Source organism: Pleurotus ostreatus, assembly GCF_014466165.1.
Source record: "Pleurotus ostreatus strain PC9 chromosome Unknown scaffold_4, whole genome shotgun sequence".
Taxonomy (NCBI): Eukaryota; Fungi; Basidiomycota; class Agaricomycetes; order Agaricales; family Pleurotaceae; genus Pleurotus; species Pleurotus ostreatus.
Window position 1 is genome coordinate 3163289 of NW_023503159.1, and position 26355 is coordinate 3189643.

General features: G+C 49.4%; 9 protein-coding genes across 9 annotated transcripts; 5 read left to right on the top strand and 4 right to left on the bottom strand.

The window, feature by feature from the left end:
- Positions 1 to 1102: 1102 nt before the first annotated feature.
- On the bottom strand, positions 1103 to 6378 carry PC9H_006879 (uncharacterized protein; the record flags this gene model as incomplete). Its single annotated transcript, XM_036776418.1, has 11 exons — positions 1103 to 1318; positions 1376 to 3629; positions 3732 to 4135; positions 4411 to 4535; positions 4586 to 4753; positions 4802 to 4873; positions 4967 to 5469; positions 5524 to 5589; positions 5639 to 5692; positions 5826 to 5885; positions 6320 to 6378. The coding sequence occupies 11 exons, from the start codon at positions 6376 to 6378 to the stop codon at positions 1103 to 1105; spliced, it is 3981 nt and encodes a 1326-aa protein (XP_036632437.1).
- Positions 6379 to 9247: 2869 nt separating this feature from the next.
- Positions 9248 to 10019, top strand: PC9H_006880 (uncharacterized protein; the record flags this gene model as incomplete). Its single annotated transcript, XM_036776419.1, has 3 exons — positions 9248 to 9337; positions 9407 to 9592; positions 9642 to 10019. 3 exons carry the CDS (start codon positions 9248 to 9250, stop codon positions 10017 to 10019), a joined length of 654 nt encoding a protein of 217 aa, XP_036632438.1.
- Positions 10020 to 10874: 855 nt separating this feature from the next.
- PC9H_006881 (uncharacterized protein) lies at positions 10875 to 13254 on the top strand (the record flags this gene model as incomplete). The annotated part of the gene is made up of 6 exons (XM_036776420.1): positions 10875 to 10949; positions 10998 to 11369; positions 11416 to 11661; positions 11722 to 11844; positions 11902 to 12370; positions 13001 to 13254. 6 exons carry the CDS (start codon positions 10875 to 10877, stop codon positions 13252 to 13254), a joined length of 1539 nt encoding a protein of 512 aa, XP_036632439.1.
- Positions 13255 to 14800: 1546 nt separating this feature from the next.
- PC9H_006882 (uncharacterized protein) lies at positions 14801 to 15626 on the top strand (the record flags this gene model as incomplete). The annotated part of the gene is made up of 4 exons (XM_036776421.1): positions 14801 to 14859; positions 14918 to 14965; positions 15021 to 15366; positions 15420 to 15626. 4 exons carry the CDS (start codon positions 14801 to 14803, stop codon positions 15624 to 15626), a joined length of 660 nt encoding a protein of 219 aa, XP_036632440.1.
- Positions 15627 to 15754: 128 nt separating this feature from the next.
- On the bottom strand, positions 15755 to 17166 carry PMI1 (Mannose-6-phosphate isomerase; the record flags this gene model as incomplete). The annotated part of the gene is made up of 4 exons (XM_036776422.1): positions 15755 to 16167; positions 16217 to 16675; positions 16724 to 16982; positions 17038 to 17166. 4 exons carry the CDS (start codon positions 17164 to 17166, stop codon positions 15755 to 15757), a joined length of 1260 nt encoding a protein of 419 aa, XP_036632441.1.
- A 1175-nt stretch (positions 17167 to 18341) lies between these two features.
- PC9H_006884 (uncharacterized protein) lies at positions 18342 to 19144 on the top strand (the record flags this gene model as incomplete). Its single annotated transcript, XM_036776423.1, has 3 exons — positions 18342 to 18371; positions 18423 to 18745; positions 18793 to 19144. The coding sequence occupies 3 exons, from the start codon at positions 18342 to 18344 to the stop codon at positions 19142 to 19144; spliced, it is 705 nt and encodes a 234-aa protein (XP_036632442.1).
- Positions 19145 to 19784: 640 nt separating this feature from the next.
- On the top strand, positions 19785 to 21704 carry CRN1 (Coronin-like protein crn1; the record flags this gene model as incomplete). The annotated part of the gene is made up of 6 exons (XM_036776424.1): positions 19785 to 19816; positions 19872 to 19968; positions 20021 to 20786; positions 20842 to 21047; positions 21106 to 21477; positions 21534 to 21704. The coding sequence occupies 6 exons, from the start codon at positions 19785 to 19787 to the stop codon at positions 21702 to 21704; spliced, it is 1644 nt and encodes a 547-aa protein (XP_036632443.1).
- Positions 21705 to 22187: 483 nt separating this feature from the next.
- PC9H_006886 (uncharacterized protein) lies at positions 22188 to 23254 on the bottom strand (the record flags this gene model as incomplete). The annotated part of the gene is made up of 4 exons (XM_036776425.1): positions 22188 to 22557; positions 22615 to 22870; positions 22927 to 22993; positions 23048 to 23254. The coding sequence occupies 4 exons, from the start codon at positions 23252 to 23254 to the stop codon at positions 22188 to 22190; spliced, it is 900 nt and encodes a 299-aa protein (XP_036632444.1).
- Positions 23255 to 23783: 529 nt separating this feature from the next.
- Positions 23784 to 26328, bottom strand: ERG24_1 (erg24, C-14 sterol reductase; the record flags this gene model as incomplete). The annotated part of the gene is made up of 12 exons (XM_036776426.1): positions 23784 to 23850; positions 23931 to 24065; positions 24115 to 24196; positions 24264 to 24504; positions 24559 to 24774; positions 24827 to 25041; positions 25106 to 25494; positions 25653 to 25862; positions 25912 to 25952; positions 26012 to 26055; positions 26106 to 26213; positions 26262 to 26328. The coding sequence occupies 12 exons, from the start codon at positions 26326 to 26328 to the stop codon at positions 23784 to 23786; spliced, it is 1815 nt and encodes a 604-aa protein (XP_036632445.1).
- Between the last annotated feature and the right edge of the window lie 27 nt (positions 26329 to 26355).

Genomic DNA, 26355 nt, shown 5'->3' on the forward strand with positions numbered 1-26355 from the left:
TCCACGTGACGTGGCACCATGTGGTCAAGTGATTGTCACTTTTTTGCCACATGGATACCACGTGGATACCACTTTTGCCACTCAATTCCACTTCTGTTCACTTTATTCCACTATTTTACCACCTGGCGACCACTTCAAGACCACTTTATATAATATGAAACTAAGTAGACTTGTCAATGTGGTCTCCATGTGGTCACCAGGTGACATCCAGGTGGTGAAAAAGTGGCAGGGTAGACTAGACAGTACAAGACCATTAAGCTCTTAGCCAGGTGGTGTTCAGGTGGTGCTCAGGTGGTATTCAGGTGGTAGAATGGTGACATAGTCAGATGGTGACCATGTGGTGTCCAAGTGGAGACCATGTGGTATAAAAGTGACTAGAGTACTACACATACCCTTACAGCCATAGAGTAGAAGCTCAGCTGGTACCAGGTGGTGACCAGGCGGTGTATATGTGGTATTAATGTGACTCGCAGATTTCTCAAAAAATATACAAGTCCAAACTGATACTCAGGTGACTACCATGTGGCATTTGTGGATGTTTTGTGGTAGTCACCTGGGTACCACCTGAACATCATGTAGGACTTATGTGGTAATGCAGTAGATGTCCTAGTAAAAGCAGTGAAATCCATCAAGTGTTCAGGTGGTTTTCATATGGTCACCACCTGGTGTTCAAGTGATGAAAATGTGATATTCAGATGGTTGCCAGGTGATATCCAGGTGGCACATATGCGGGCATTGTGTGGTCATCCCTTGAATACCATCTGAATATCATGTGATACTCAAGTGGTAACAGAGTGATGTGTTGGCAAAAATATACACAAGTCCACACAGATAGTTAGCCTTTTTTCCTGCTCATGTGTCATATTTGTGGCATTCATGTGGTGTACATGTGGATATCAGGTGGGTGCCAGGAGGTAACCAGATGGGCTCCAAGTGATATATATGTGGTATTTATCTGGATATCAAGTGGTGCCCAGGTGGTAAAAAAGTGGTTGCTGGTATTTTATCACTGCACACTTATACATGGTGCTCAATGTCAGAGTCATGTCATCAGGTAGACACCAGGTGAATGCCACCTATACTACAGGTGAAGTCCATTTATCTAATACTCAATCATATCCTCATCATCACTTTCCTCACTCTCAACCACCTCTTCTATTCCTGCTGCCTTCTTAATGTTCCTCTCCTCCTGCCTGGCAATGACTCGCTGGGTATGCAAGAATAGCAACACATGCATGGTGAAGTCAAAGTTGCTGACAGTCATCCGGTTGAGGACTGTCTGGAACCCACCCAGCCATGCATTGAGTTGTTCACAAGCCTAAGTACAACAAATTAGACAAGTACATACAAGTGGCTGACTAGTAGAATCACTTACCTGAGTGTTGAAGGCCCTCTTGTAGTATGAGTTGCCTTGTTTGTCTTCATCAACCACTACCAAGTTGGGGGCATCTCCATTGAGAGGTGCAGGATTGCACCAAGTTCGACAGAGGTGGTCAGTGACCCGGTGATTGATGTAGTGGTAAGAGTCGACAATGATTCGGGTGGTGGGTTCCCAAGCAGGCCAGTGCTCTTGCCTGACAATGTGCTTGAGCAAGGCACACCCCTTGTCAATGGCAATGTAGATGGGGCGTGAGGCAGGATCAGGATAGACATCTTCAAGTAACTGAAGAATCTTGGCCACCCCTTCCGACTTGGCAAACTTGCGCCAGGCAATCACCACACCACATGGAGCACAGATGGTCTCCACACAGTAGAACCTAGGAGCAGAGAAGTAGTTGTTATACTTGCTGCCACTGACCTGTTCAGCCTCCTGCTCTGCAAGGTCATCATGTTCTGGCGCCTCTGCTCTTCCACCAACAGGCAACCACTCCTGCCTCTCCTCCTGAGCCCTCCTCAACATCCTCTGAACTCCCAAGAGTGAGGAGTTGGCATAGCGTCCACGGAAGGTCCTCCACTGCTCCTGATGATCTTCACATGCCTGAGTGAGACCAACCTTATTCTTGTTGCAGTTCTTCATCCAGCAACAACCCTCCATCTCCTCCTCATGCTCTTTGCAAAACACCCCAGTCTGAGCATTAAGCAGCCCAGCCTCACACCCAGCAATGGCACAGTGACGTGGCCCCATGACAATGCCATCAATGACAATCATGCGGATATCTGCATTTGTGTGAAGTGCAACACCTCCAGCAGGTTCAGGTGCATCATTGGCTGGGACATTGTCAACATCCATGGCCTCAGCATCTGCAACAGCTGCTGCCACAGCAGGTCCTGCATACTCAGGCACATCACGATTTTCATCATGACCAGCAAGAGCAGCGGGATTGTCATCCTGGTTGGGAATGACGTCAGCCACATCTTTGAATGCATGACAGCACTCGTCGCATGAATGGCCAACTGCGCTGCGGATGATTCCCCCATCTCCAAGGTACAAGTAGGCAGCGGCCACAAGCTCACTGATCTTCAGATTGTCCATGAAGATCATGGTTGAGTTGCTGAAACCTGCAAGTAGGCGGATGGACTCCAAGACAAAGGCTTTCCAGACTTGTCTGTGAGTGAGGGTGAATGAAGCTCCACTGGGCTGGACAAATGAATAGTTCCAGAACTCCGTTATTGCTGCTGTCGAAGCATGGAAGCTGTAGTTGGCATTCATGACAGCCTTGGAGACAATGCGATCCACCCAGACCTGCTTGCCAACTTTGAGGTACTTGGCATTGGGAAGATAGAGTGCGAGTTGTCGATTGTCGTCAATGAAGCTCTCATGGTCTGCCCAGAACATGGTGGAGCACTTGGGACATCTACCAGCCAATACCGGAACCTTCTCAAAGCACTCACTTCCATGAAGCAAGGTGACTTTGGAGATATCACGTTCACGGAGGTATTGAGTGAGACCATGGCCATGACAGCCAGCAGTAGAGCAGCCCATGACAGGAGGGGTGATGATGATGATAGGCTGAATGGAGGAAGTGGAAATGGGAAGGAGTTTGCGACGTAGCTGGCGTTTATCGTTATGCGTGTAGAGATCCAGAGAGTGGCAGAGAGAGTCAATTTTTTTACCAAGTATGGTGGTCTGGCCTTTTGCAGAACACGATTTGTGGTTGTCGCTGGCCAGAAAGAGAGTATCAAAGACAGTCTCAGCATTTACAGAAGTGTCAGAGGAGCCAGAGCTAGAAGAGCCAGAGGAGTCCATGTCTTCATCAGATCCAGAGTTGGAATTATTGTCAGAGGCATCCATATTGTCCTCAGAGGACCCAGAGTCTGAATCGACATTGCCAGCACCAGCATCATCATCATCAGAGTCGCCAGGGACGTCAGAGACATCAACCTGAAGCTTGTCTTTGATGGCACGAACAAAGGCTGCCATCCAGCTAGTGACGACCTGGTTGTTACTACTCACAGCCCTCTGCTGGCCATGCAAGTTGAGAATGTCGGTGTTGGTGGTAATGCTGAAGAGGAGCATCAGGACTGTGGCCAGACTGATGTTCTCACCAAAGGTCAGCTTGATGACTTTGGCAAAGTCAGCAAACCGGATGTCGGGAAACGGGTCCTCCAGAGGAGCTGCAGCGGCACATGGAAGGAGTCCTAGCAAGAAAAGGACGGATAGCACCATCCAAAGACCCTGTAAACAGAAACTGGGCAAGTCAGTATTTGTTGAAATGCATTGAAGTTCAAACAAAAAAGAACAAGTGAAATGACTGTTGCATTTACACTAATACAAAGAGTAAGCTACCTACTTTGTAGCCTTCTTAGCTGCAGACTTCTTCTTTGCCTCTTTGGCCTTCTTGGCCTTCTCAGCGACGACTTTTGCCTCCTCTGCTGCAAGCTCTGCCTCCAACTCATCCAGAACCTTCCCCAGAGTCATCCTGCCAACTTCACGACCTCCCCAGACCTTCGTATGAGCCTCAGACGTAAAGTCGTAGTTGGGGTTCTGCAACATGTCCATGAGCATGGGGAACTTGAGACAGTGTTTGAAGAGGGCTCCATAGGTGCCGAAGTTTGTCCTCTTGATGAAAATGGAGCGAAGGACAGCCTCCTCAACAGGAGCTCCATCCCATGGAGTGGTGAGCCTGTTCCACTTGGCCATGGCGCCTACAGCAAGCTGATAGCGGGCATACATGTTGACCAGACCACCATTACCCTTGCCACTGTTTGTCATATGGAGTGGCACCTCCATACGAGTAGCAATTCATAGAAGAAGAGGGTCGTTGGGGAAGGCGGTGATGAGGCTGTTGACGGGAGTGGTGGAGGTGCCAGCAACAGAGATGGAAGCGGAGGGGGCGATGGAGGAGACTGCTGAGGAAGCAGAAGTGGAGTTGATGGAGGGGGAGGGAGGCAGAAGGTAGGAGAGGTTAACCTCAGATGGTTGCTGAAATGGTGTCAGAATTTTTTCAAGTCAAGTCGGAATTTACGTACAATTCCAATTCTGAGTATATTCTCATCATCCCAAATGGCAGCCTCATCGTCGTCGACAGCAATGGCGTAGGGGCCCTTTACTTCCCACATGAGGGTCTTAGCATCCCAGAGAAGGATGTCAGAGCCTGTTGGCAAGCAATAAGTCAAAAACGCGAAGTAGAAAGAAGAAACTTACTAATAAGGGCCACCATCTTCTTGGCAGCAGCGGTGAGGACAGGCCCCAGAGTGTTCTTGATGGGGACTTTCACCACAAGAGGTGTGGGACCCTCCAGAGGCGATGCCCCATTCTTGAAGACGTGAACCATGCCCATGACAGGTGGGGCATCAGACTCCATGTTGGTGTCTGAATATCAAGTCAGAATTGAACTTGATAGCAAAAGAGAGAACTCACCAAAGTCAGCCATGTTGAGGGCAACACCCATGGCCTTGCCTCTAGCGACACCACCCATGGTGCGGGATGCGCCTTGCAAATCCTCAAGGTCGTCAGACGTGGGAGAGGGAGAAGCTCGACGGGAAGAAGCACTGGCATGGGTGATGCCCTTGCGCAAACCCTTACCCATCTGACGAGTGGTGGTGGGCGAAGTGCTGGCCCTGCGCTTGGAAGCAGTGGTGGGTTTGGCGGGGGTGGCAGGGCGCTTGGGAGTGGTGGGGTCAACCTCCATGGTGTCGTCGTCGTTGTCTGACAAGTCAGCATGCATGGGCACCTCAGCGGAATCGTCCTCATCGTCGTCCTCGTTGTCAGTCTTCTTCGGCTCACCATCTTCATCGCCATTGCTACCAGCATCAGCATCTTTCTCCTTGTTGCCCTCTTCATCAGACTTCTCAGCCTCGTCGTCTTCTCCTTCATCTATCTCCTCTGTGTCTGATGAGCCCAAGTTAGTGAGGTCTCTACCTTTGCCTTTATCTTTGCTGGCGATCTGGGGTATGTCCTCTGGCTCTTCACGCCTGATGCAAGACGTGGTGATACTCGGAGTGATTGGAGCCAAGGTGACTCCAGTCCCAACTCGACGAGCAGGTGGTGCAAGCGGAGCACCACTCTCCTGAAGCGTCCTAGCAGTACTGGTGCGAAAAGATGAGTTGTACAATCACAAATAATGACAAGCAAAGACTTACGCAGTCAAATTCTCTACCATAGTCTCATTAGCTTCTTCATCAGCTGCATCACAGTCGGCAGAGGTGCTACGGACAACGAGCATAAGCAAACAGAGGGATACAGGCAGTAACTCACATGTTCTTCTTTTTCTTTGCCTTGGTTGGTTTTTTGGTTACAGGGATCTCCACACTATCAGACAATATTTGTTAATTGATTGTTAATTTATTTGAGATTTAAAAGGATTTATTTATATTTATTCTATCTACTACTCATGATGTATGACTACTGACTACTGGTACACTACTGGCAATGACAAACTCACATGAGCTCCCGCTGCATGGCCTTGGTTGCAGACCTGGTGGACCTGGACTTGGTAGAAGCCCTGTGGATGGGGGCCAAGGGGGGATCAGGGGTACATGTTGATGACCAGGGGCCAGGGGTAGACAGGGGGTAGGGGTGAGGTGTAAGGGTGCGGGTGTGCGTCGTCATCGAGAACGGGGTGTGGGGATACGTGGGGGGTGTCGTCGTTGAGAATGGGGTGCGGGTGTGCGTGGGGTGCGTCGTCGTTGAGAACGGGGTGCGGGGGTGCGTCGTCGTTGGCGACGTCGAGAACGGGGGGTGTGGAGATGTGTGGGGGGCATCGTCGTTGTCGTCGTTGAAAACGGGGGTGTGGGGATGCGTGGGGGGCGTTGAGAGCGCGGGCGAGGGCGAGGGTGTGGGTGTTGGAAATGGGAACATGGGGGACGTGAGCATAGGGCATGGGATAAGGAGTGGCAGTGTCAGTGAAAAAAAAGGAAAAGTGGGTGGCACACTCACGTTGTGGTCCCCTCCTTGTTGTTCTTGCGCTGCGTCAAAGCGGGCTTGCGTGGGGGCATATTGCTGTAGTGGGGCGTTGGGGGGAAGGCAGAAGAAGGGGGGATGGTGGTGGTTGAGAAGATAGAGGCGTTGTGTGCCAGCGTGGCACGGCAGTCACATGCGCGTGGTGTTGCGCTGATTGCCGAAAATAGGCGCCTGTCCAAAAGAAAAGAAAAAGAAAAAGAATATTAATATTCGCAGACAAGCGCCCAATAAGCGCCCATCCGAGGAAAATGACTTATCATTAGGATAACTGTTGCTAATCCATTTCTGGCTGTCCCAAAGCCAAAATTACACCAGAAAATGCCAAGAAACCTCAAATAAATTGCCAGAAAATCATAGAAAATCATAGAAAATGCAATAAAATGAGATAAAATCATAACAACACTACAAAATAACATATTGTCCATGACATTCCCATATGATGTCTACATGAATGCCAGATGAACCCCACCTCAATACTAGCACTTTGTCTACCTGGTATATGGGTGGCATTCATGTGGTGTTCAGGTGGAAATTCAAGTAAATACCACATGGACATCACATGGATACCACTCATCCAGTATGGCTCACCTGGTGTCCACCTGGTAAAAAAGTGGCCAAAAGTGGTAAAAAAGTGGCATTTCTGGGCCATTACAGCCAAACCAAAATCCACCTTTTTGCCACTTGAATGCCAGGTGAGTCCAGGTGAACACCAGGTGAATGCCACCCACCCACCTGGTTCCACCTGGGGTCCAACCAAAGATGTGGTGGATCGTCAGGTGCTCATAGAAGATCATAAAAAATAATAGGAGTATTTATATACTCCATAAAATCAGTTAAACTACTAAAATCCACATTTTGCCCATATGGCAACCACATTTATACCAGATGAATACCACTATTTGCCATATGTGGCACCCACATGGTATTAAAGTGGTATCCACATGGAAATTCATATAAGTACCACATGGCTACCACATGAATATCACTTGCCCACTTTTGTCCTCTGGTGTTCACGTGGTAAAATAGTGGCAAAAAGTGGTCAAAAAGTGGGATTTTCCAGCCATTTCTGCCAAACCAAAATCCACTTTTTGATCACATAAATACCACGTGAAGACCACGTGACAACCACTTGACCACGTGGCACCACGTGGGCGTCACATGGAGACGTGGTGAACCGTCAGGTGCTCCTCCATGCTAGGGAGCGAAGTATATACTGTAGTAGCGTGAGAGGAATGAAGGGTAACTGTACAGTACACCAGCCACAGGTACGAACGAATATCACAAGGTACGAGGGGGCATGTGATAATGAAGTGGAAGGGGAATGTACAGGAGTCGTGCCAGCGACCTGGGGAAGTGGGGACAAGGAGTAATGAAGTGGGAAAGGAGGATAGAGGTAGCCCGGACGAGCCCCGAAGTGTATCTACGAGTCCGAGCGAGTCCGAAGCGTCCGAAGTGTCTGAGCGAGTCAGAGGCGAGTCCGAAGTGCGGGAAGACTTCGGAGTCACCGGACAAAGCTCAGATGCGAAAGGAGTGAGTGGAAAGGAAGTGGAAAGGAAAGGGGACAAAGGGGATGTATGTAAGAGTCCGTGGGATGAAGGAAGGGAGAAAGGAATGAGGAGGAAGGGAGGGGGACAGGGGAATAGGAGAAAATAGGAGTGTCCCTTTACAGTAATGCCTCAAGAGACTTCCCCACGTTTGAGTTCGAGTTTGCCCCCAGCGCCGTTGTAGCAGCACTTGAAAGAAGATAGGTAAATCACCGTTACACCTTGTAGCATAACCCACATGAGCCTAATCCTCTTCCAGATCCCCCTTCTGTATTTGTCCATAATATCCCAACATCAACGTTGATCAACGCAGCCGTCCTGTCCTCTGGAATCCCAACGTTCAGCCTTTAGGTGCGGGAAATTGTAGTGAGGGACAAAAAGCAAAGCCCTGTATATTGGTCAGTCCTCGTTTAGAGATACTCATTGATACTGATGGCTTACACACGTAGCTAGCATCAGTAATACCACCACACTTGCGCCGCCTTACTGTGGCGGCCTCTCCCAGCAACTTGCCACCTTTGATTCGGTGGTAAGTTACATATTCATTCCCCTACATCCCTCACACACAAACCCCTTGCCACGTTCCGCCCCTTCGGCCATAAACCAAAGTTTGACAACACTTGATACCTGTGCTCAAAATTCGGCTCGACATCAATCCCAAGTCCCTTCATTTATCCGCCCGTACTCCCCCACATACTAAGGACAGAAAAATTGGTTCCTCACTCTTCTCCACCAGTGATCTATTGCCATCTGTGTGCGTTGGTCGCAAACCGGTTCTCCAAACTCTTTCCGACTCGATCCCACCTCCCGGACCCATCCCTACTACCAGTGACAAATGCCAGTGAAGTGCAAGCACACTGGTACATCCTCCGTACTGCAGACATGCATGATCTGCAGCCATGACATCCACGCGAGAGGAATGTCGGCTCATCGCAAGAAATGCGAGAGGGATCGAGCGAATGCACTACACATACTTTTGATAATGGGCTCTTTGAAGATCACTTGTTTCAACAAGTTATTACCCGCATTCAAGCACTCGGCAGTCAGATGGTTGGCAAGTTTGATTCACAGTAAAAGATTTTCTTTCATGCTGTGGATATGTCTCATTATAATTTAGGTTTGACATGATACCACGATGGTGTAATCTCCATCATTTTGAAAGTGTGAGCAACATCGCTTTCAATGATGGATCCAAAAACCAGGATATTAGCAAAGTATGTTATAATTTGTTTCATCCCCCTGAATTGGATTGATAGTTACTTGAAAATAGCTGATACTTTTCACATCCTATAACATTCTTACTAAGAATGTTGACGCAACAGGATATCTCCTGCTATGCTGCCTTCGGGCTTATATCAACATGTGCATGTATGCTGGATTGCAGGTGCATACTGATGATACAATCACTGCTGGACGGCTTGCAGTGCAAACATTCTCATCTTTAATCAAAGTGAGTTTCATGATTTGTTGTTGATGTCACAAACTCACTTACAACCATGATAAGGAATATGCCGAAGAGTCGAACAAAGATGCAGAAGTACCGAAGAACTGGAACTTTCCCAAAAACCATTTATATGTCCATCTCTTTGATGACATTGTTGCAAAAGGTGTCACTCGCAATTATAATACAAAACCAAGCGAGCAAATGCACCACGGAATCCAGAAAACATACTTTACAACCAACTTCAAGGATATTGCTCCACAGGTAAATGTCATTGTTTTGTGTAGTCATTGACTTATACTTGGTTTGGAAGATCCTTGGAAAGATTCATTGCGTGTTGGTGGCAGAATACATGTGGCAAGATATCAATGAGTATGATGAAGAGCTTGCAGCAGCAGCTACAGAGCTGGCAGAGGACAATGCTACTCATGAAGAAGATCGTACACCTCACACTCAAACAAGTTACCAAACTCCACATCTCTCACTTACTGTTGCCCAGCCTCCAATTTCATTCAAGGAGCTTGCAATAATGCACATCAATGATTCAGCACCGAAACTCTTCCATCAATTCCACACTCACCTCGCCGACTTTCTTTTGCAAAGGTTACCTATTGAGGACCTTCCAAATGGGAGATACCTTAGGTTGAGTCCAAATGACAAGGTAAAGAACAAGTCTATCACATCTGTTTAAGATAACTGAGTTGAAGTAGATCATGGAATTCCGCTATCTCAAAGTCAATTATGAATCGTGTGTCACTTGGACAACAGCCACTGATCACTTACGGTGCAGTCCAAGGTTCCATGGTTGCCCACGGTATGACCATGTGATTATCAAAACAGAAGAGCCGCTTGGAGCATTCACACCATTCCTCATTGGCAAAATTGTCTTTATGTTTCGGTGCACCATTCAAGAGAAGAACTATCATCTTGCCTTTATTGATCCATTTGACGCTCTCATTGGCCCTCGCCGCATCATTGATGTTGAGCTTGGCCTTATCCGACTTTGCACTAAGACACACCGAACAGGCAAATTCATATTTGTTGAATCAATTGTACGTGGAGCTGTGGCCATTGCAGCATTTGATGCTCCTGGCGATTACTTGCTTGTTGATACATTAGATGATGATATGTTCCTTCGTTACAAACAAGCAGGCCTTTAATACAATATGGTTAACTTCTAGATTTGAATTAACGGACATTGTTGGGCACTCTGAAGGTAAGTGGGGGGCAGTGAATGATGAATAAGGACCCCTGAGTCATGTGTGTCAATAACCACGAGTCCTCAACAAGACTCAGGGGTAGAGCACAAACGCTCGACAGAACGCGAGGCAGCAAGGGTAAACCATCTGGTGCCATCAACATAAGTAGGTAAAACACAAACTGCATGCACTCTTTTGTGCCACAACTCATGTTATAGCTGTAGCATGTATGCAGCATCGGTGCCGCAACCGCAAGAAATAAATAGATGAAAGAAACTGATATTGGGGACTCAGTGCCATACCTCCCCTTGATCTTTCCAGCCACCGCCAATAACCAGTGACCCACAATGTCGTCGCAATTTTCTTCGTCAACCCCTGGTATGCCGTTGACCACTGTTGCGCAGATGGGCGGACTAGTAAAGGTCAGCTGTGATTTCACCGCTTGATATCTGGTTGGTAACACTTTCTAGGCCTTGCAAGATGCGCAGCTTGAGAACAGTGAGCTCAAGCAGCGATTGGCAGAGCTTCAGGATAAGATCGCAGCCTTGGAAGCTTCGAAGCCTCAAAGAGGGAAACGGGGATCTCACGTTTCCGGCACTACAAATGCAGAAGGCAATGCTGACGAGGATAAATTGGGCCCCACCGCTAAACGATACACAATTATGCACCAACTGTGGGTCCCCAACGACGTATTTCCGGTCTCACGTCCATCAAAACCGTCCAACAATCCCAGCTACTTTGGCACGCAGGACAATTGGAAGTTATGCATCGCTGCAGAGCTTTACAAGGTCGTCCCAACAGCAATGCATGGGATGCTTAAGCTGGCAAGCACAGGTGTCGAGGCAAGTACTATCCTTTTCAATATTGTAAGCTACTTATTCTATCTAGTTTCACTCTTTGATGGGGATGCAACGACAAGCCATGGCCCATACGCTCAGGAACTGTACCGGGCACATCTTCGCCGCCATTGATGTTCCCAGCCAAGCGTTCGAGACCAAAGACTTGCGCCGCACGTCTCCTGAGCTCATTGCTCTCCTGAAGCCCAGCAAGAACAGTTTGTACCCCCCGTTACCACCTTTGCTTTACCCACTGGGAAACACCACTGATGTATTCCAGAATCCTGTCCTCCCCCTCGTAAGGCCATCTGTCATCTGCTTTCATATTGCTCATGTTGCTTACTGTATTATGTTTAAGATTCTATGTGTTGCACTATTTGGCAAGACGTCACTCTCCTCTACGCCGGCAGCCAATTCCTCGGGACGCAAATGGGCAGTCACCCAAGTCACAACAGGTGGCATCTGTCTATCAGCCATCATGGTTAGTTCACGCCGCACCGCCTAATTCACACGAAGTCTCACATGTTCAATACGACAGGCACGATTCTTAGTGTCACCCGACTCCGAGCTCTCACCAATCGGCGCTCAGACCAAGATCAATTACGAGCAAGATTTCCACAGCTACTATGAACTCATTGAGTCGACGAAGAACACACGAAAAGGGCGCCGGCTCCGCGCCTTCTTCCAGTGGGTAGTTTTCAAGGAAGCGCCGTCAAGTTTGGATGCTAGCGGCGATGACAAAGACTCAGAGCAAGATGGTGCCTCCGAGTTTGCTCGCGTAAAGGCAGCAATGCTAGAAGCCGCCGACGACGACGACGAAGAAGATCCTGACGATGCCAATCACAATGACACCAACGACGACGACGACGATGACATCCACGCTCACTCGCAACACCGCATTAACGCCGCCAACAGGCACGAACCCACGGATTCCTTCGATCCACCATTGAGTCCCAGCCCCACACCTTCTCCTCCTCTTTCGTACATCACCGCTGTCTCTCCGTTGTGTAAGGGGACACTCCTATTTTCTCTCCTTTCCTTCATCCCATGGACTCTTACCTACATTCCCTTTGTTCCCCTTTGTTCCTTTTTGCTCCCTTTCCTTTCCATTTCCTTTCCACCCACTCCTTTTGCATCCAAGCCGTGTCCGGTGACTCAGGAGTCCCCCTGCACTTCGGACACTTCGGACTCGCTCGGACTCGTCTATACTCTTCGGAGCTTGTCCGGGCTACCTCTATCCTTTTCCCCCACTTCATTACTCTTCGCCCTTACTCCCCCAAGTCGCTGGCACGACTCCTGTCCATTTACCCTCCACTTCATTATCACATGTTCCCTTGTACCTTGTGATATTCGCTCGGACTTGTGGCTGGTGTACTGTACAGTTATCCTGCATTCCTCTCATGCTACTACAGTATATACTTCGCTTCCTAGCATGGAGAATCCTTATCCTGTTCTCTTTGGATTCTCCCTCTGCTAGGTGAGCAGCTCTCTCATGTATTGTAGTTAGTCCTATTCATATCGTTGGATTCTCCCTCTGCTAGGCCTGCGCTGTCGGCCATCTTGAGGTTGCCCTTACACGTTGCCCCAGGACCCTCATCTAAGGAACGGCCCCAGCACTCGTTATCGAGTCGATACAGCACTACCCTTGGAAGATGGCCGATGGCTCGCCTTTGAGCAAGCCACTGCTTTGACCTCCCGTGCTCAACCCACGACGATATCTCAGGCCATACAACCCGAACCAACGGCGCTGGAAGACAACCCATCGAAAGGGAAAGGGAGAGGTCGTGGAGTGAAAAGGCCTCGGGGAAAGGCCGTCGCCGCTATCAGCGTTCGAGACGAACAACCATGCCGCACTAGCCAGCGCAAGGCGAGCGCAACGGTGCGCACATAGCTCCTCTCACTTTACGTAGCCCGTCCCATGTATTACCTTGGCCAGTGCCCCCTCCCTGCCAATATATTGAGACATTTTTTCTACAGCTTATTATGAATAGCTAAGATGACAAAATTGCTATCATACTTCAGCGAGTTTCAGTACTATTATATGGGAGTTTGGCCTAACGGTAGCTCTCGTCAAGAAGTATAGTATGGTTTTGATATTACAAGGTTGTAAGTTCGATTCCCAAAGGTTCCAATGCCATTTAATTTCACTCGCTAATCATAATCATAGATAGACTGATAAGATCCTGATAAGATAGTAAATAAGATAATAACATAATATTGATCCTTAGATTAGCCTGATTAGATACGTGAAGTGAAAACAAGATAAGATACAAGATAATAAGTAATAATCAATCTTTTTAGGCTCCGCTAGCCCATCCAATCGTTTGTGTGCATTATAAGCGGGTCTTTCCTTAAAAGGCGCACCTTCCCTCATAAGTTTGGGTGTCTTATTGTAAGAATTATTTCTGCCACAAAATCCTACGCCTTCCTTATAAGGCCTCATGAGGTTTGGCTTAAATTATGGCCTCAAAGCCCCTTACAAGTGCTTAAATGTTGGCTAGGATTTTTCCGACAAAAGCTGTATGTGTATGGGATATCGTTACCACACTAGCGTCATCCGGGAATGTAATTATTTTCTAATGGTTGATGTTTTCTGACATAGACATTTGAGATATTGTCCTCTAACTATAGTCTGGAGTGCGTGAAAAAACGGGTCCTGCAACTGGAAATTCAGGCGAGCAAATATGCTTGCTTCCTATGTTTTTGAACATTTGTTGTGTCTTTTTTCTGGCTTTTTCCATATTTTGATATGTACAACATGTGTTATTGGTGAGTCTACAGGTACGGAGAAATAATGCGGTACATGTACGGGATATTGTTACTACGCTGGCATCATCCTGGCGTTTTGTACCGCTTTTCCTGGTAGATTTCGTGGTTCAAACATGTCAGATCTTTTGAGATCGATCACTTTCATTTGGCTGCGTGGCGTGTGCGTGGAGTGGCAGTGCCATGTGCAATAGTGATTGAAAAGAAGCCAGGCGCTGCTGTCCAAAAGAGGGGGGTGGCAAGAAGGGCGGCGGGAGCCAACGAGCGGCGGAATGGCCAGCAGCAGCTGGGGCGGGATTCAGGGGCCCTAGTCACATGAATGGACATCTTGTTGGATTTGCTGTTGCACGTTTCAAGTGTTCTCCGAATCGCACCATGTGTTTAGATAATCACACTGTCCTTATATGTAGATACATTTGATTGTTCACACGTAGATAAATAGGTAGTTTGAATTATGTAGTCCCTCGCGCGTTTGCGAGGGTCAACTGCTATTCTACATGCCCGAGTAACCGCGAAGAAACGGTTATTTCTACACATCTGACTTTTGATGTATCAGGGCCCGTCGCCTTTACTATGGGGTTTGATGAATCACGCCAGGGCACTAACTATGGGTGTTTGATACATCAGAGGAGCACCTACGCCTGGTCTTGATTCATGGCGGACCTTTTTACATGGAACCTTCGGCGCTAGATTGGTCAAAGCAGTTCTTCACGTCGCGGGGATGGGCATAGTATGTTTCCGGCATCTACGCCTTTACTTATTGCACTGACTTCATGCGCTGCCTCTAGCCTTGATGTCAACTACGGCGGATCCACTGGCTTCGGTCGCGCATACCGGTTCGTAGTCACGTCTGCCTTTTACCTATGCTTTCTCACGTCCTCGTGCATATAGAGAAAGTCTTCACGGTAAATGGGGCATCCTGGACATCCAGGATGCCTATCATAGCGTGCTCCAGCTAGATGAGATGGGTTTGTTGGACAAGAGCCGTGCGGTTGTTCACGGTGGCTCCGCCGGTGGCTACTCCGTCCTTCAAATTGCTACTACTCTTCCGACCGAGTTCGCCGCCGGAGCCCCTCAGTATGGCATCTCGGACATGAGGAAGCTCGACGAGATATTGCACAAGTTAGAGTACTACTTGTGTGATCGTCTGATGGGCGGAACGTACGAAGAGATCACTGAAGTCTGGCATGAACGTTCGCCGATTTATCACGTCGACAAAATCAAGATGCCTCTCTTGGTTAGAGTCACAGTTGTTTTCAGTCGACTTACGTTACTGACGCTTTCTTGTAGGTCCTTCAGGGTGCGAAAGACACCGTAGTCCCTGCCGAACAGATGATCAACATGGTTAAGACCATCCAAGGTGCGGGAGGGAAAGCGGAACTTGTGTTGTTCCCCGACGAAGGCCACGGATGGAGGCAGGCAAAATCAATCCAGACCACTCTTGAACGAGAGCTTTCGTTCTTCAGCGAGGTTCTTGGTCTCGAAAATGGCGCTTGAACAGTCTATAAACGTACAAATACGATATTCCTATTTGTCCCTCTAAACTATATTCTCTACCTTCTCGTTTTATTCACCTCCTCCATGACCTTCGAAGGATCCAACCCTCAGCTCTGTGCAGCAAGGTACTACTCAGTGAACGCTCTGTACATGACCAAGTCGTCGATTGCATCAAACATGACTTCGGTTCCGGTACCGATGAAGAACACATCGCCGACTTTGACATCCTCGCTCCCTCCGTCCCACTTCACGCCCCCGATTCCCTTGGTGGTAATAGCAATACTCGGACCGCCGACCGCCCGATGACTCTCCGACTTCCCGCCGCCCAAGGCTAGCTGAACGACCGAGAACTCCGGAATCGGGGGGTCATACTGCGTACTACTTATAGAGGAACCCCCGAACGGCATGGGCCTGACAAGGTGCTTTTCAGGCGGCGCGGCGGTGTATGTGAGCCCTGCGACGAGATTCGGTATGTCTCGAAGCTTAGGCGTCAGGCCCGCGCGGATGACGTTGTCCGAATTGGCCATGCACTCCATGATGTCTGTGTGAATCTGAGCTCGTGAAGATAATTAACGGCGGGGACCGCTTACCTCCTTCGACGTATGCATGGGGCTCGCCTGCGCCGAGGAAAATAGCCTCTCCGGATTGGAGTTTGATCTGATTCAACAGGAAGGCGCAGAAGATGCCAATATCGCCGGGGAACTGAGTGTTTAATCGTAGGACGAGGTCAACTACCTCTGCCTTCTCCCCAGCGTTGAGGTCCTGTGCTTCGTATCGGGCGATGAGCTTCCCGAGTTGGTCTTGGACGACGGAGTCGCTGGCAGTCATCACGGCGGAAAACACGTCCTTCAAAGCCTGCTTCTCTGTAGGTTCGCTGGGGGTCGACGAGGAGGCGATGGCTTGGAACGCAGACAGGGTCGAGGGTGGGATTAGCGCTGCTACCTCTGGTGTGGAGGTAATATTCGATGCGATATTAGGGAGAGGCATGAAGCCACACAAAGCTAAGAACGGAGTGAGGGCCAAAGCCATCTCTGGTTTATGATTAGGATCTAGGTAGAGGTTAAGGCGCAGATCAAGCAACTTGATGATAGATCAACCTTTGTAGATGTCTCCCTGCGTGCGATGGAGCTCCTTGGCTGTGGGTTCGTCTGGGTGTGTCTGGATGCTGAGCGCTTTGTGGATCGAAAGAACTTTGAAGAGAAAGGGCAGATTCCCCTTGTCGGTTCCGTAGGCGCCTCGAAACTTCTCAGTAACCGACTCCCCAAGCAATTCTGGGTGGGCAGCCAGGGCTTCGGAGAGTGGTTGCGAGGTAGCTTGGACTGTAGATGGTGATTTAACATGTGTGCCCATCCATAACTATACAGATAATTTATGAATAAACCGAAACGATGATCAAGATCCAAGGACCCACCTCCGCGTACGGCGCATCCTCATCTATTGAGACATCTGACGGTGCAAGCTGCGCAACCTTGGAATCCCGGCCAATCTTGCCCCAGTCGTATTGCTGCGTAGTGGGGATGATCTTGAAGACGGGGGCCATAGTGGCGAATCGGTGGGAAGTTGAATATCCATCTACGGGGCAAGATATTAGAAACTTAGTAGAATTCAGAAGGCGCGGTGTGTCGTCCAGTTCGCACGATCAGGTGCATTCCCCTCAGCCCCTGTGTAGACGGTCACAGACGATATTCAGAGGAAATTACTTACTCGGTAAGTTTACTAGACGGTATAAGGACCACACTTTGAGATTGAAGGTAGTGAGTATATTGAGCTATGTAGATTCCGTGGCTTTGTATAGTACAAACTGAGAGAAACATACAAAAACGGGTATATCACTAGCGTAAATATCATATTCAGTGTCATATGCATAAGAAAGAGTGTGCAGCTCAATAGGGTGCAACAGCGAGAAGAAGGCATCGTCAGCTGCCCCCCTCCCATAAACCTGGTCTTTTTCACTTCGGGGGACCTAGCTTTCGAGCAAGGTAACTCGCGTAAGTTGGTGTAAGGGGTCCGTCTGAGGATCTTTCCGCGGTCGATCCTTACGGATTGCCCTTGCGCGGTCAGCTGTACACACGTTCATGCTTTAGAGGCTCGAAGCGAATGAGTCCGTGACAGTTGTCTTGATACAAAGATACTTGCCCTTTCTCCGTAGTAATGTGCCTGCGACGTTGGTAGGAAATTTACGTCATTAAAATCAGAGTGTAGGAATTCACTGGAAGGAGACCGAGGGCGATGGTCGCAACACAATGCACACTCGCTGAAGGATAAATCGACTCACAAACAAGTCGGTACCTCGATTCTTCCGTGAGTAGCTTGCGGCGCTAGTGAGGTTGACAACACGAAATCATACTCTTGTTCGCGTCCAACACTGAATTGCGCGAGTGATCATAACCAAAAACACAGGGCTTAGGCTCTTCTATGCCTCATATGACACGCATCGGCTCCCAGGTTCATCGGGGAAGCTGCGGGGAAGTGTCAAAGTGTCTCTGCAGCAACTACACGTTGTTTGAAAGAATTGTCAGAAGTCGTGGCAAGAGTGCCTTACTTACCAAAGGTCAGCACAACTAAAGCGAAGAGAAGAGAGATATTCTTAAGTCGGGCGAAGGGTCTTGGATGGCGAGAGGTATAAAATGTGCTCCTGCCTCCCACTACTCCTCAACCAACCCAACGACTGGATCACAGAATTCAACGGACTTGAAAAATCATCTCTTCACCAGCATGGGTATTTTCTACGTCTATTTCTCTCAGGTTAGGATTCCTCGTGTCCAGTATGATAAGTTGCTCACCTCGTTCTGCCAGGTCAGCACCGATGTCACTTGGCGTATTGTGGGCACCTTCAGCGACGCCGCCACCGCCGACGAATGGTGGCGTGCCGTGTCAAGGGCCCAGTTGCCAGGAGCGAATGCCAACCTGCTGGCCGACATCAAGCGCATCAACCCCCAGTTCTACAACCATAACGCTGCGGTCTTCAACGTGCTCAATTTCTTCAGCGACGCGCGCGTGAACACTATTTCAGAATCCTTCCGTGGTCGTGCGTTCCTCACGCTTCAGAACGACCGCGGCGCGAGAGGGGTGGATATCATCCCTGATCAGGGTGTCACCGACCTCATTAGCGGAGACTGGTAAGCGTGCAGTGGATCCAGCTGGATAAGAATAACGACGGCCACAGGTTCTACATTCGTTCCAGTGTCGATCCAACCAGTTACTGGTTCTACGACTCTGGCAGATCTAGGGTGGTCGTATCCACGACCAGGCGCACCATGTTCCGTGTGGTCGCGAAGAATGTGCCAGATAGAACGGTCATGATTCGCTCCGACACAGTTGCTTTGTTTGCGTGGCCACAGAGTAGGCCGATCTACATTGATTCCCAAGGAAACCTCATTGGAGGAGGCAGTAGCGATTGGACCTTCGACTTTGAAGACTTCGGCACCGGTCGCTTTGTCGATTCTGACAGCGGCATTGTGTATGGGAACATTGCCGACAACGCGCCGAAGAAGCCAGGATGGGAGCTCGTGAATTAGCGGAATTGTTTTGACGGGTGTTGTAGATGTTCAAAGCGTGCGATAGTAATGTACTATAGCCTGTAGCGAAGGAGGATTTTATGTGTATGAAGACTGGTCGAGTACAACTGGATTTTCTCACCTGGGCCCGATAGCCTCGCAAGTGTTGAGGTTTGTGCGACATTAAATAATTCACAATGCCGGTTCCCCAAGGTCCGTAACGCGCCACTTGTAGTTCAGATTAGTTATCCCATATGCGTATTTATTTTTCCAGCGGTAGGGACGACTTCTGAAATCTGCAAAGAGGTCCTATCATTGCGGGCGATCCGTAGAGTTTCAGCAGGAATTAGCGCCCACTACTGTACCAAGCGCTTACGAGGTCAGGGGTACGAATATCAACGTTTAACAGCACGCGAAATCTGTGCTCAAAGATCCTTTGCATACTCAGCTTGCACGTATATTCACTTTACTTACTTTATGAGACCAAGGTTTACCCCCATGTATCGGGCATTGAACGCGTAGGAACGCGACTTAGGCCGATAGGGAACTGACAGGGACTGACAGGGGTGCACCAGCGCCAACACGTGCTGCGCAAACAGGGGCCCTAATCAAGCAATCGAACTGGTAACCAGCCATCTACCACTCTCACTTAACGACCAACATGTCGCGCTTCGTCCGAGCATCGAAATACAGGTCAGTATCGCGTGAATCTGTTGCTTCTATTGACTGGATTGCCTCAGCAATACAGGCATGTGTTCGGGCAGCCAGCTAAGAAGGAATACAACATCGAGAACATCAAGGTCACGAACAGTGCATGGGACACGAATGTCATTTCAGTTTCGGCGGTGAGTAGACTTCGTGTCCTGCGATGGGAAATCCATGCTGACTGTACTTCAGAAATACCTCAGCGTGAACTGGAATGCTTCTGGCGGAGGCGCGTTTGCTATCTTGCCGTTGCCGACACCATTCGCGCCGATCTCGGGCTCATTCCCTTCCAAGCTTCCGGACACATTACCTATTGCTAGGTCACATACAGCGCCGGTACTAGATACCGACTGGTCGCCACACAATGATTCCATCGTCGCATCAGCTGGAGAGGACGGAAACGTTTTCATCTGGAAAGTCGAGTCGAGCGAGTTTGACGGCTGGGGTGAGGAAGGGTGGGCACCGCAGGACTTTGATCCCGTAGCGAAGATCGTGGCATCGCCCAGGAAGATTGGCCAGGTCGTCTTCCACCCGACTGCCAACATGGTGCTAGCAAGTGCGAGCGGAGAGCACACCGTCAAGCTCTGGGATTTGGATAACACCGATAGCCCAAAGTCGACGCTGGTTGGCCACAATGACACGATCCAAAGCATCGCGTTCAACCCAACGGGTACGTTATTGGCAACTACATGTCGCGACCGCAAACTGCGCTTGTTCGATCCACGTGCTGGAAGTGAAGCAGTACGCGTCGCTGACGGGCATGGCGGCGTCAAAGGCAGCAGAGTGACTTTCATGGGCGATCACGACCGTATTGCTACCACTGGGTTCAGCAAGATGAGTGATCGACAAGTCGGCATCTGGGACTCCGGAAGTCTTAACAGTATCAAAATGACGGTGCTTGACCAGAGTGCAGGTGTTGTCATGCCGTTTTGGAGTGATAACAATATTTTGTTCCTGGGTATGCATTTTTCTTCTTTCATGTCGTGCAGGCATCTCATCTCGTACGTTTCTAGCGGGCAAGGGTGATGGTAATATTCGGTACTACGAATACGAGTCAGACGCCCTTTTCGCTCTGGACGAGCACAAATCTACCGATCCTCAGCGCGGAATGTGCTTCCTCCCTCGCCGCGCCCTCAACGTCAGCGAGTGCGAGATCGCGCGCGCGTACAAGATTTTCGGCAACACTATTGAAAGCATTGCCTTCAAGGTTCCAAGACGCGTAAGCACGCTTTCAGTGTGCTTTATCATCACTCACGCCTCCGCTTCTTTGATTCCAGGCTGATTCATTCCAATCTGACATCTTTCCTCCGGCGCCATCCTATGAGCCCAGTCTCTCAGCCTCCGAATTCTTCTCAGGCAAGGAGATCAAGAGGAAGTTGGTCAGTCTCGACAGCGGGGAAACGACGACCTCGTCAACTGCGGCAGCTGCTCCTCCGAGCGCGCTCAGTTCTCCGGTCCCTCCCGCTACAGTACCCGCCGCCGCCGTTTCCGCTGCCCCCGCGCCTTCTCCTCTTTCACCGCCACCATTTACGCCCACTCCGGCGGCGATCTCTACACCGACCAGTGCTAACCCCATTTCGCGATCAGTGAGCGAGAGCGTCGCCCACACCCCGATCAGGTCGCAAACTGTGCCATCTTCTGCTAGCGGGGTTCGTCTTTATTTACATTTTGATTTCTTCGACTTCCATACTTATCGACCTTGCAGAGCGGTGATGACGCGGCTCTGAAGCGCGAGAACGACAAGCTCAAATCGGAGAACGCGAAGCTGACGGAGGAGCTGCGCGATGCTAGAGAGAAGATGAGGAACTTGGAGCTCCAAGTAGAGAGCGTGCGAGCCAACGCAAGGAAAGCGGCGCAAGCGCTCCTCGATGGCTGATCATGAAGTTCCATGTGGAAAATACCTACTTTCTTTCCCTCGGATTTTCGACATCTTTCTCAGTTCAGGCATAGTCACTAGGAAACGAAATCTGTAGCATCCCTTGATTGAATCTCACATTCTGCATTCTTGCGTCTAATTCAACCCCTTTCCCCCTCTTTTAGCTCCTATTTCCGAGGTTGAAAGAGATAATAGATAACGCTCAGTACTTCCTTTCCGCTCGTGAGACGGCTTGTTATAAGTACAGTGCCCTTCGCTCAGCCGTTGACCAACAACCGTTCAGACAATTCTAACCAGTGTCTAGGTGGAATATCCTCCCGTATTTGCGCCCTATCTTGAAAGGATATGTTGCTAGTAGAGTCCGACATAGACCTAATCAATGGTATTAACAAGATAAACAACCAATACACCCTATGTCTATACTATCACATGTATGTAAGCGCGACGAAAGATCTGACCTCGGTACCTCTATTGCTGTTCATATCACGTCTTCCCCTGGGGATATCCATAAGGCGGGGGGGCTTCCTCGTCCTGAACGGAAGATGGAGCAGCAGGGCGGGATGGCGGTCCTTCGTACACAAAAGGTGTTGTAATGTATGACTGACTAGGAGTAGAGCGTCCTCCGGATGCAGTGATGAATGTCTGAGTATGAGATGCCCTGTGGGATCGGTGCCGATGGCAGAGGAGGTACAGAAGAATAATGAGGGCCACCCCACCAGTGCTCCCTATCACAGCCGCTATTATGACAGTCCCAGATGTTGACGATGATTCGGTAGAAGCGCGTATTGTGGCGGTTGGGCCAACCTTTGGATCCACGCTTATTGATGAAGCCTCCGACTTCCCATCATCTTGGCTTGTTAATTTGTGATGAGCAACAGTCCTAGGATTCCCTGAAGCCTGGTGTACTCACGTGTATATTATTGCATCCAAAAGCATCAATGTCCGCGGCCCGTCGACATATCCATTTTGAATCGTGAGATTGTGCTCCGTGGAAGGAAGATTTGTTCGGACAAAAACCGCGACATTGTAGTCGAAGCCAGCGTTTCCGGGAGCCTCCTGAGTGAAATTCCCTGCAAGGCGACCGTCGATGAAGAAGGTCATATTAGAGCTACCAAAAGGTCTGGCTTTTGAGTGGGAAAGTGCGCATAGAACGTATACGGCCGTGCCTAAGATGTAGAAATGACTGTAGCTTGGGAAGTGGTTACGTGTCTTCGAGACGCACCAGTAAATGTCACTGAGGCTGAGGGTACTTCCAGCTTTGGATCATAGGTAGAATCCTTCCATGTATGCTGTAAATCTTGGTTTCAGCACCTTCCTACGATGTACAAATGGTATGGCTTCACCATGTATAAGAAATTTGCGTCCGGGTGTGCATTGCAGTGATCGCAATTTGGACCATCATTCCAAGCTGAAACTGGGTGGTACGCTATAACACGCCCGGTGGGGTCCCCAAATGTATCGTCTATCGTGGTGTTTATGAGAACAGCATCTATACGCTTGCAGAGATGGAGCAGAGCAGAGCAGAACGTCCATGCGTGGTTTGGCTTCATGACGGTCGTTCACAGTCGTCGTTGAAGGGACGCCGTAGTTTTTGGGGACGTTGGGATAGACAGAACAGAACTTGCGTGCAATGTTCGTGGCAACGAGGCATTAAATTTCATATCAGAAATCAGGATGAGAACCGGATATCAATCAATGTCGAAGACAGCCATTGTACGGAATTGATGGATTGACGGCAGTCCATACATAGTCGCAGGTGTGAGAAGCCCGAACAGTATAGAGTGGCGTCTCCCTATATGTCGCATTTATCAGATAGACCACAAAATGGCTGAAACATACATCAAAGCCGAAGACCTGTTGGCGTAAAAGGCAGATCACTGGCGCTTGGTATGCCGCAGGACTTGAGCTCGAGTGTTGAAAGGGAATTGAGCTTCAGCGGAATCTCTAATCAAGGGAAAGCACAGAAGTTGCTTGTAGATTTAGTATAGTACCAGGTCATCTTACAGCAGCCCGTGCCCCCTTTTCTCCGTACGCTACTAAGTATGTGCAGTACGGGGAAGTAGAAGTAGTAGATACTCGTCAGTAGACATACGGCACAATGCGGTATGGCACCAACTTTGTATACCGCTCCCAATCCTTCCCGTACCTGTGGATGATGAACAAAAATCCATCAGTATCAATTTCATGAGGGAACTGAGGGTAGGAGGGAAGAACACCATAACTCACTTCTGTGCACAGTGTTCGTTGTCCCGGCGCTCGCGGTGAAGAAGGAGGATGGAGAAATATATGACGTAGAAGTAGGTGATTGGGGTGTTAAAGCCGGTGGGGAGAGACCATGCCAGCGCCATGATCACGTCCCCACTACGTGCACGTGTGAGTGTTGGGTAATTGATGAGGGGAGGTGACTTACAGATAGTTCGGATGCCTCGAACGACCCCACCAGCCAGTGATGAGCAGCTTAGACCCTCGCTCCGTTTTCATGTACTTGAGGTCTATATTATGAGAACCGTCACAATTTGAGCCCGCAGTCCCTACTTGCAGTCGGTATACCGAACGCACTCTTAGGATTCTTCCCGTTCCGGAAGTCGTTCTTCTCGCCATTCGCGGCCCGGAATATGTAATATCCTATCCCGTTGACGAGAAGCACGAGCGCCACATTGAGTGCACCCATTTCGAGCTGTTGGAATACCAGGTATCGGGCTTGGAGGGAGTATACAAAAGGTATCCAGCAGAGACACCCGAATACGAGCATGAAGCCGAGGCCATCGGTCGTGATATCCATGACCGTGAACACGGCGGTCTGTCCAGGAGATCGTCAGGACTTCAACCTAAGGAACGATAAAAATGAACGCGCCTCATTGTAGAGGGAATCGGCAATGTAGAATAAGTGGAACGCGAGGACTAGCCACATGGAGTCGGTGACTTTGATGAGGCCGCCGCGGCGAACCGCCTGCTCGCATACCATGCTGATATCGACCAATCCCCACAGGATCATACTGGGACGTAGCTCGTTGAAATACTTGAGATCCAGGGATCCTATAGTTGGGTTGAGTTCGCGTCCCATGAAGAACTATTCATTCCTAAACATTAGGGGTGGCAACAAGCAATTGGATATGGCATACATCGTAAATTGGGTTTCCAGTGTTTCCTCCAAGGCTGAGCAGTTTCCCCGGTTGAAATGACGCGAGGTAGACGTATACGGCTTGGATTACCGACAGGAGGAGAGATGCTGTGACGAAACCGACCCATTTCCGGTAGAGGAACGTGAAGGATTCTACACCCTGATATACAATCATCGCAACAGCAATGCCTATTGCGCAAATGAAAGTCACAAAGCCTATAAACAAACAACGACATTGAGTATGACTGCGAGTATATAGCGAAGAGAGGATAGAATATACCGTTGACTTTGTAGGTCTTCTTTTGCCCATTGCGCATGAGCACGCCTTGGAAGTCGTTGCCAGGGAGGATCGCCCACGCCACGACGCAGAACAGATACCAAGCAAGATAAATGACAGTCGCCTCGGAATCCCACAGACTCATCCACCAATCGAGCCTGGTAGTACTCGATGTCACTGAGGGGATCCAGGCAGCGAAATTCCCCGGGGGACATCCACCACTCTCTTCAGAGCACCCAAAATATAGCGCATAGGCGATGAGCGGCGAGGAGATCGTGACGAGCAACGCGCCAGGTGGACCGAAGAATTGGTATTCCTTCGTTCGGGGGTTAAGAGCGTCCGCTTTGGTGGCCATCGTCGAGCGGGGTAAGTAGAGGACTATAATGATGCGTCTGAAGCATATTTAGATCAGTAGAGACTAGGAGCACCTTACGATTTACGATCGTCAGATTTAATTTCAAGCAGAATGTGGCGCCATTTAGGACACTGCTTGAACTTGGCATCCGCAGCCATGATACCAACTACATCGGTTGTTTACTTGTTGATTTACTTCCTAGATAATTCGAGGTGTTCTGGCCCGAAGCTATCGGGTAGTAATTCACCCAGGGTGGTTTCCTTAACGCCACCTTCTGTTGTACCTTCGGCAGACTCTGCCTGTGGATAGTCCGCCGGAACGAGCAAGATGGGCATATTCAGCACACAAAACTCGCGTATGACTTGACGACACATCCCACATGGCGAAATGGGTGCCTTGACATCCCTTGTAGATGGGCGTAAGGCGGATGTTGGTAGAGCACGGATGTACTTACGTGACCACCGCGAGACCGATGAAAGAACGGATCCCTTCGCTCTGAGATAATGCAGTCAAGCATCTGCAATCATGCTGCACGAGCAACAGAGGGAGCTAACCACTGCCTTGACGAGCGCCGTACGCTCAGCACATATCGTGCCACCTTCGGACAATCGTTTCAAGGCAAAGCCGTGTGGGATAGAAACAACTCACCATATGAAGCATTCTCAATGTTTGCACCCTTTATTATCTGACCATCCACCGATAGCAGCGCAGCGCCGACAGGGAACTTCGAGTACGGGCTATATGTACCCTTCTTGGCTAGAAATCAATATCAAAAGAGATCGCGAAGTAAGCCGGGATATTGACCCTCAAATGCTCCTTCGATCAGCCTCTGGCGATCTGGAACGGACAGGGTCAACGCTCTGGCGGACATGGTAGTAGAAAGGAAAAACGGAGTGCG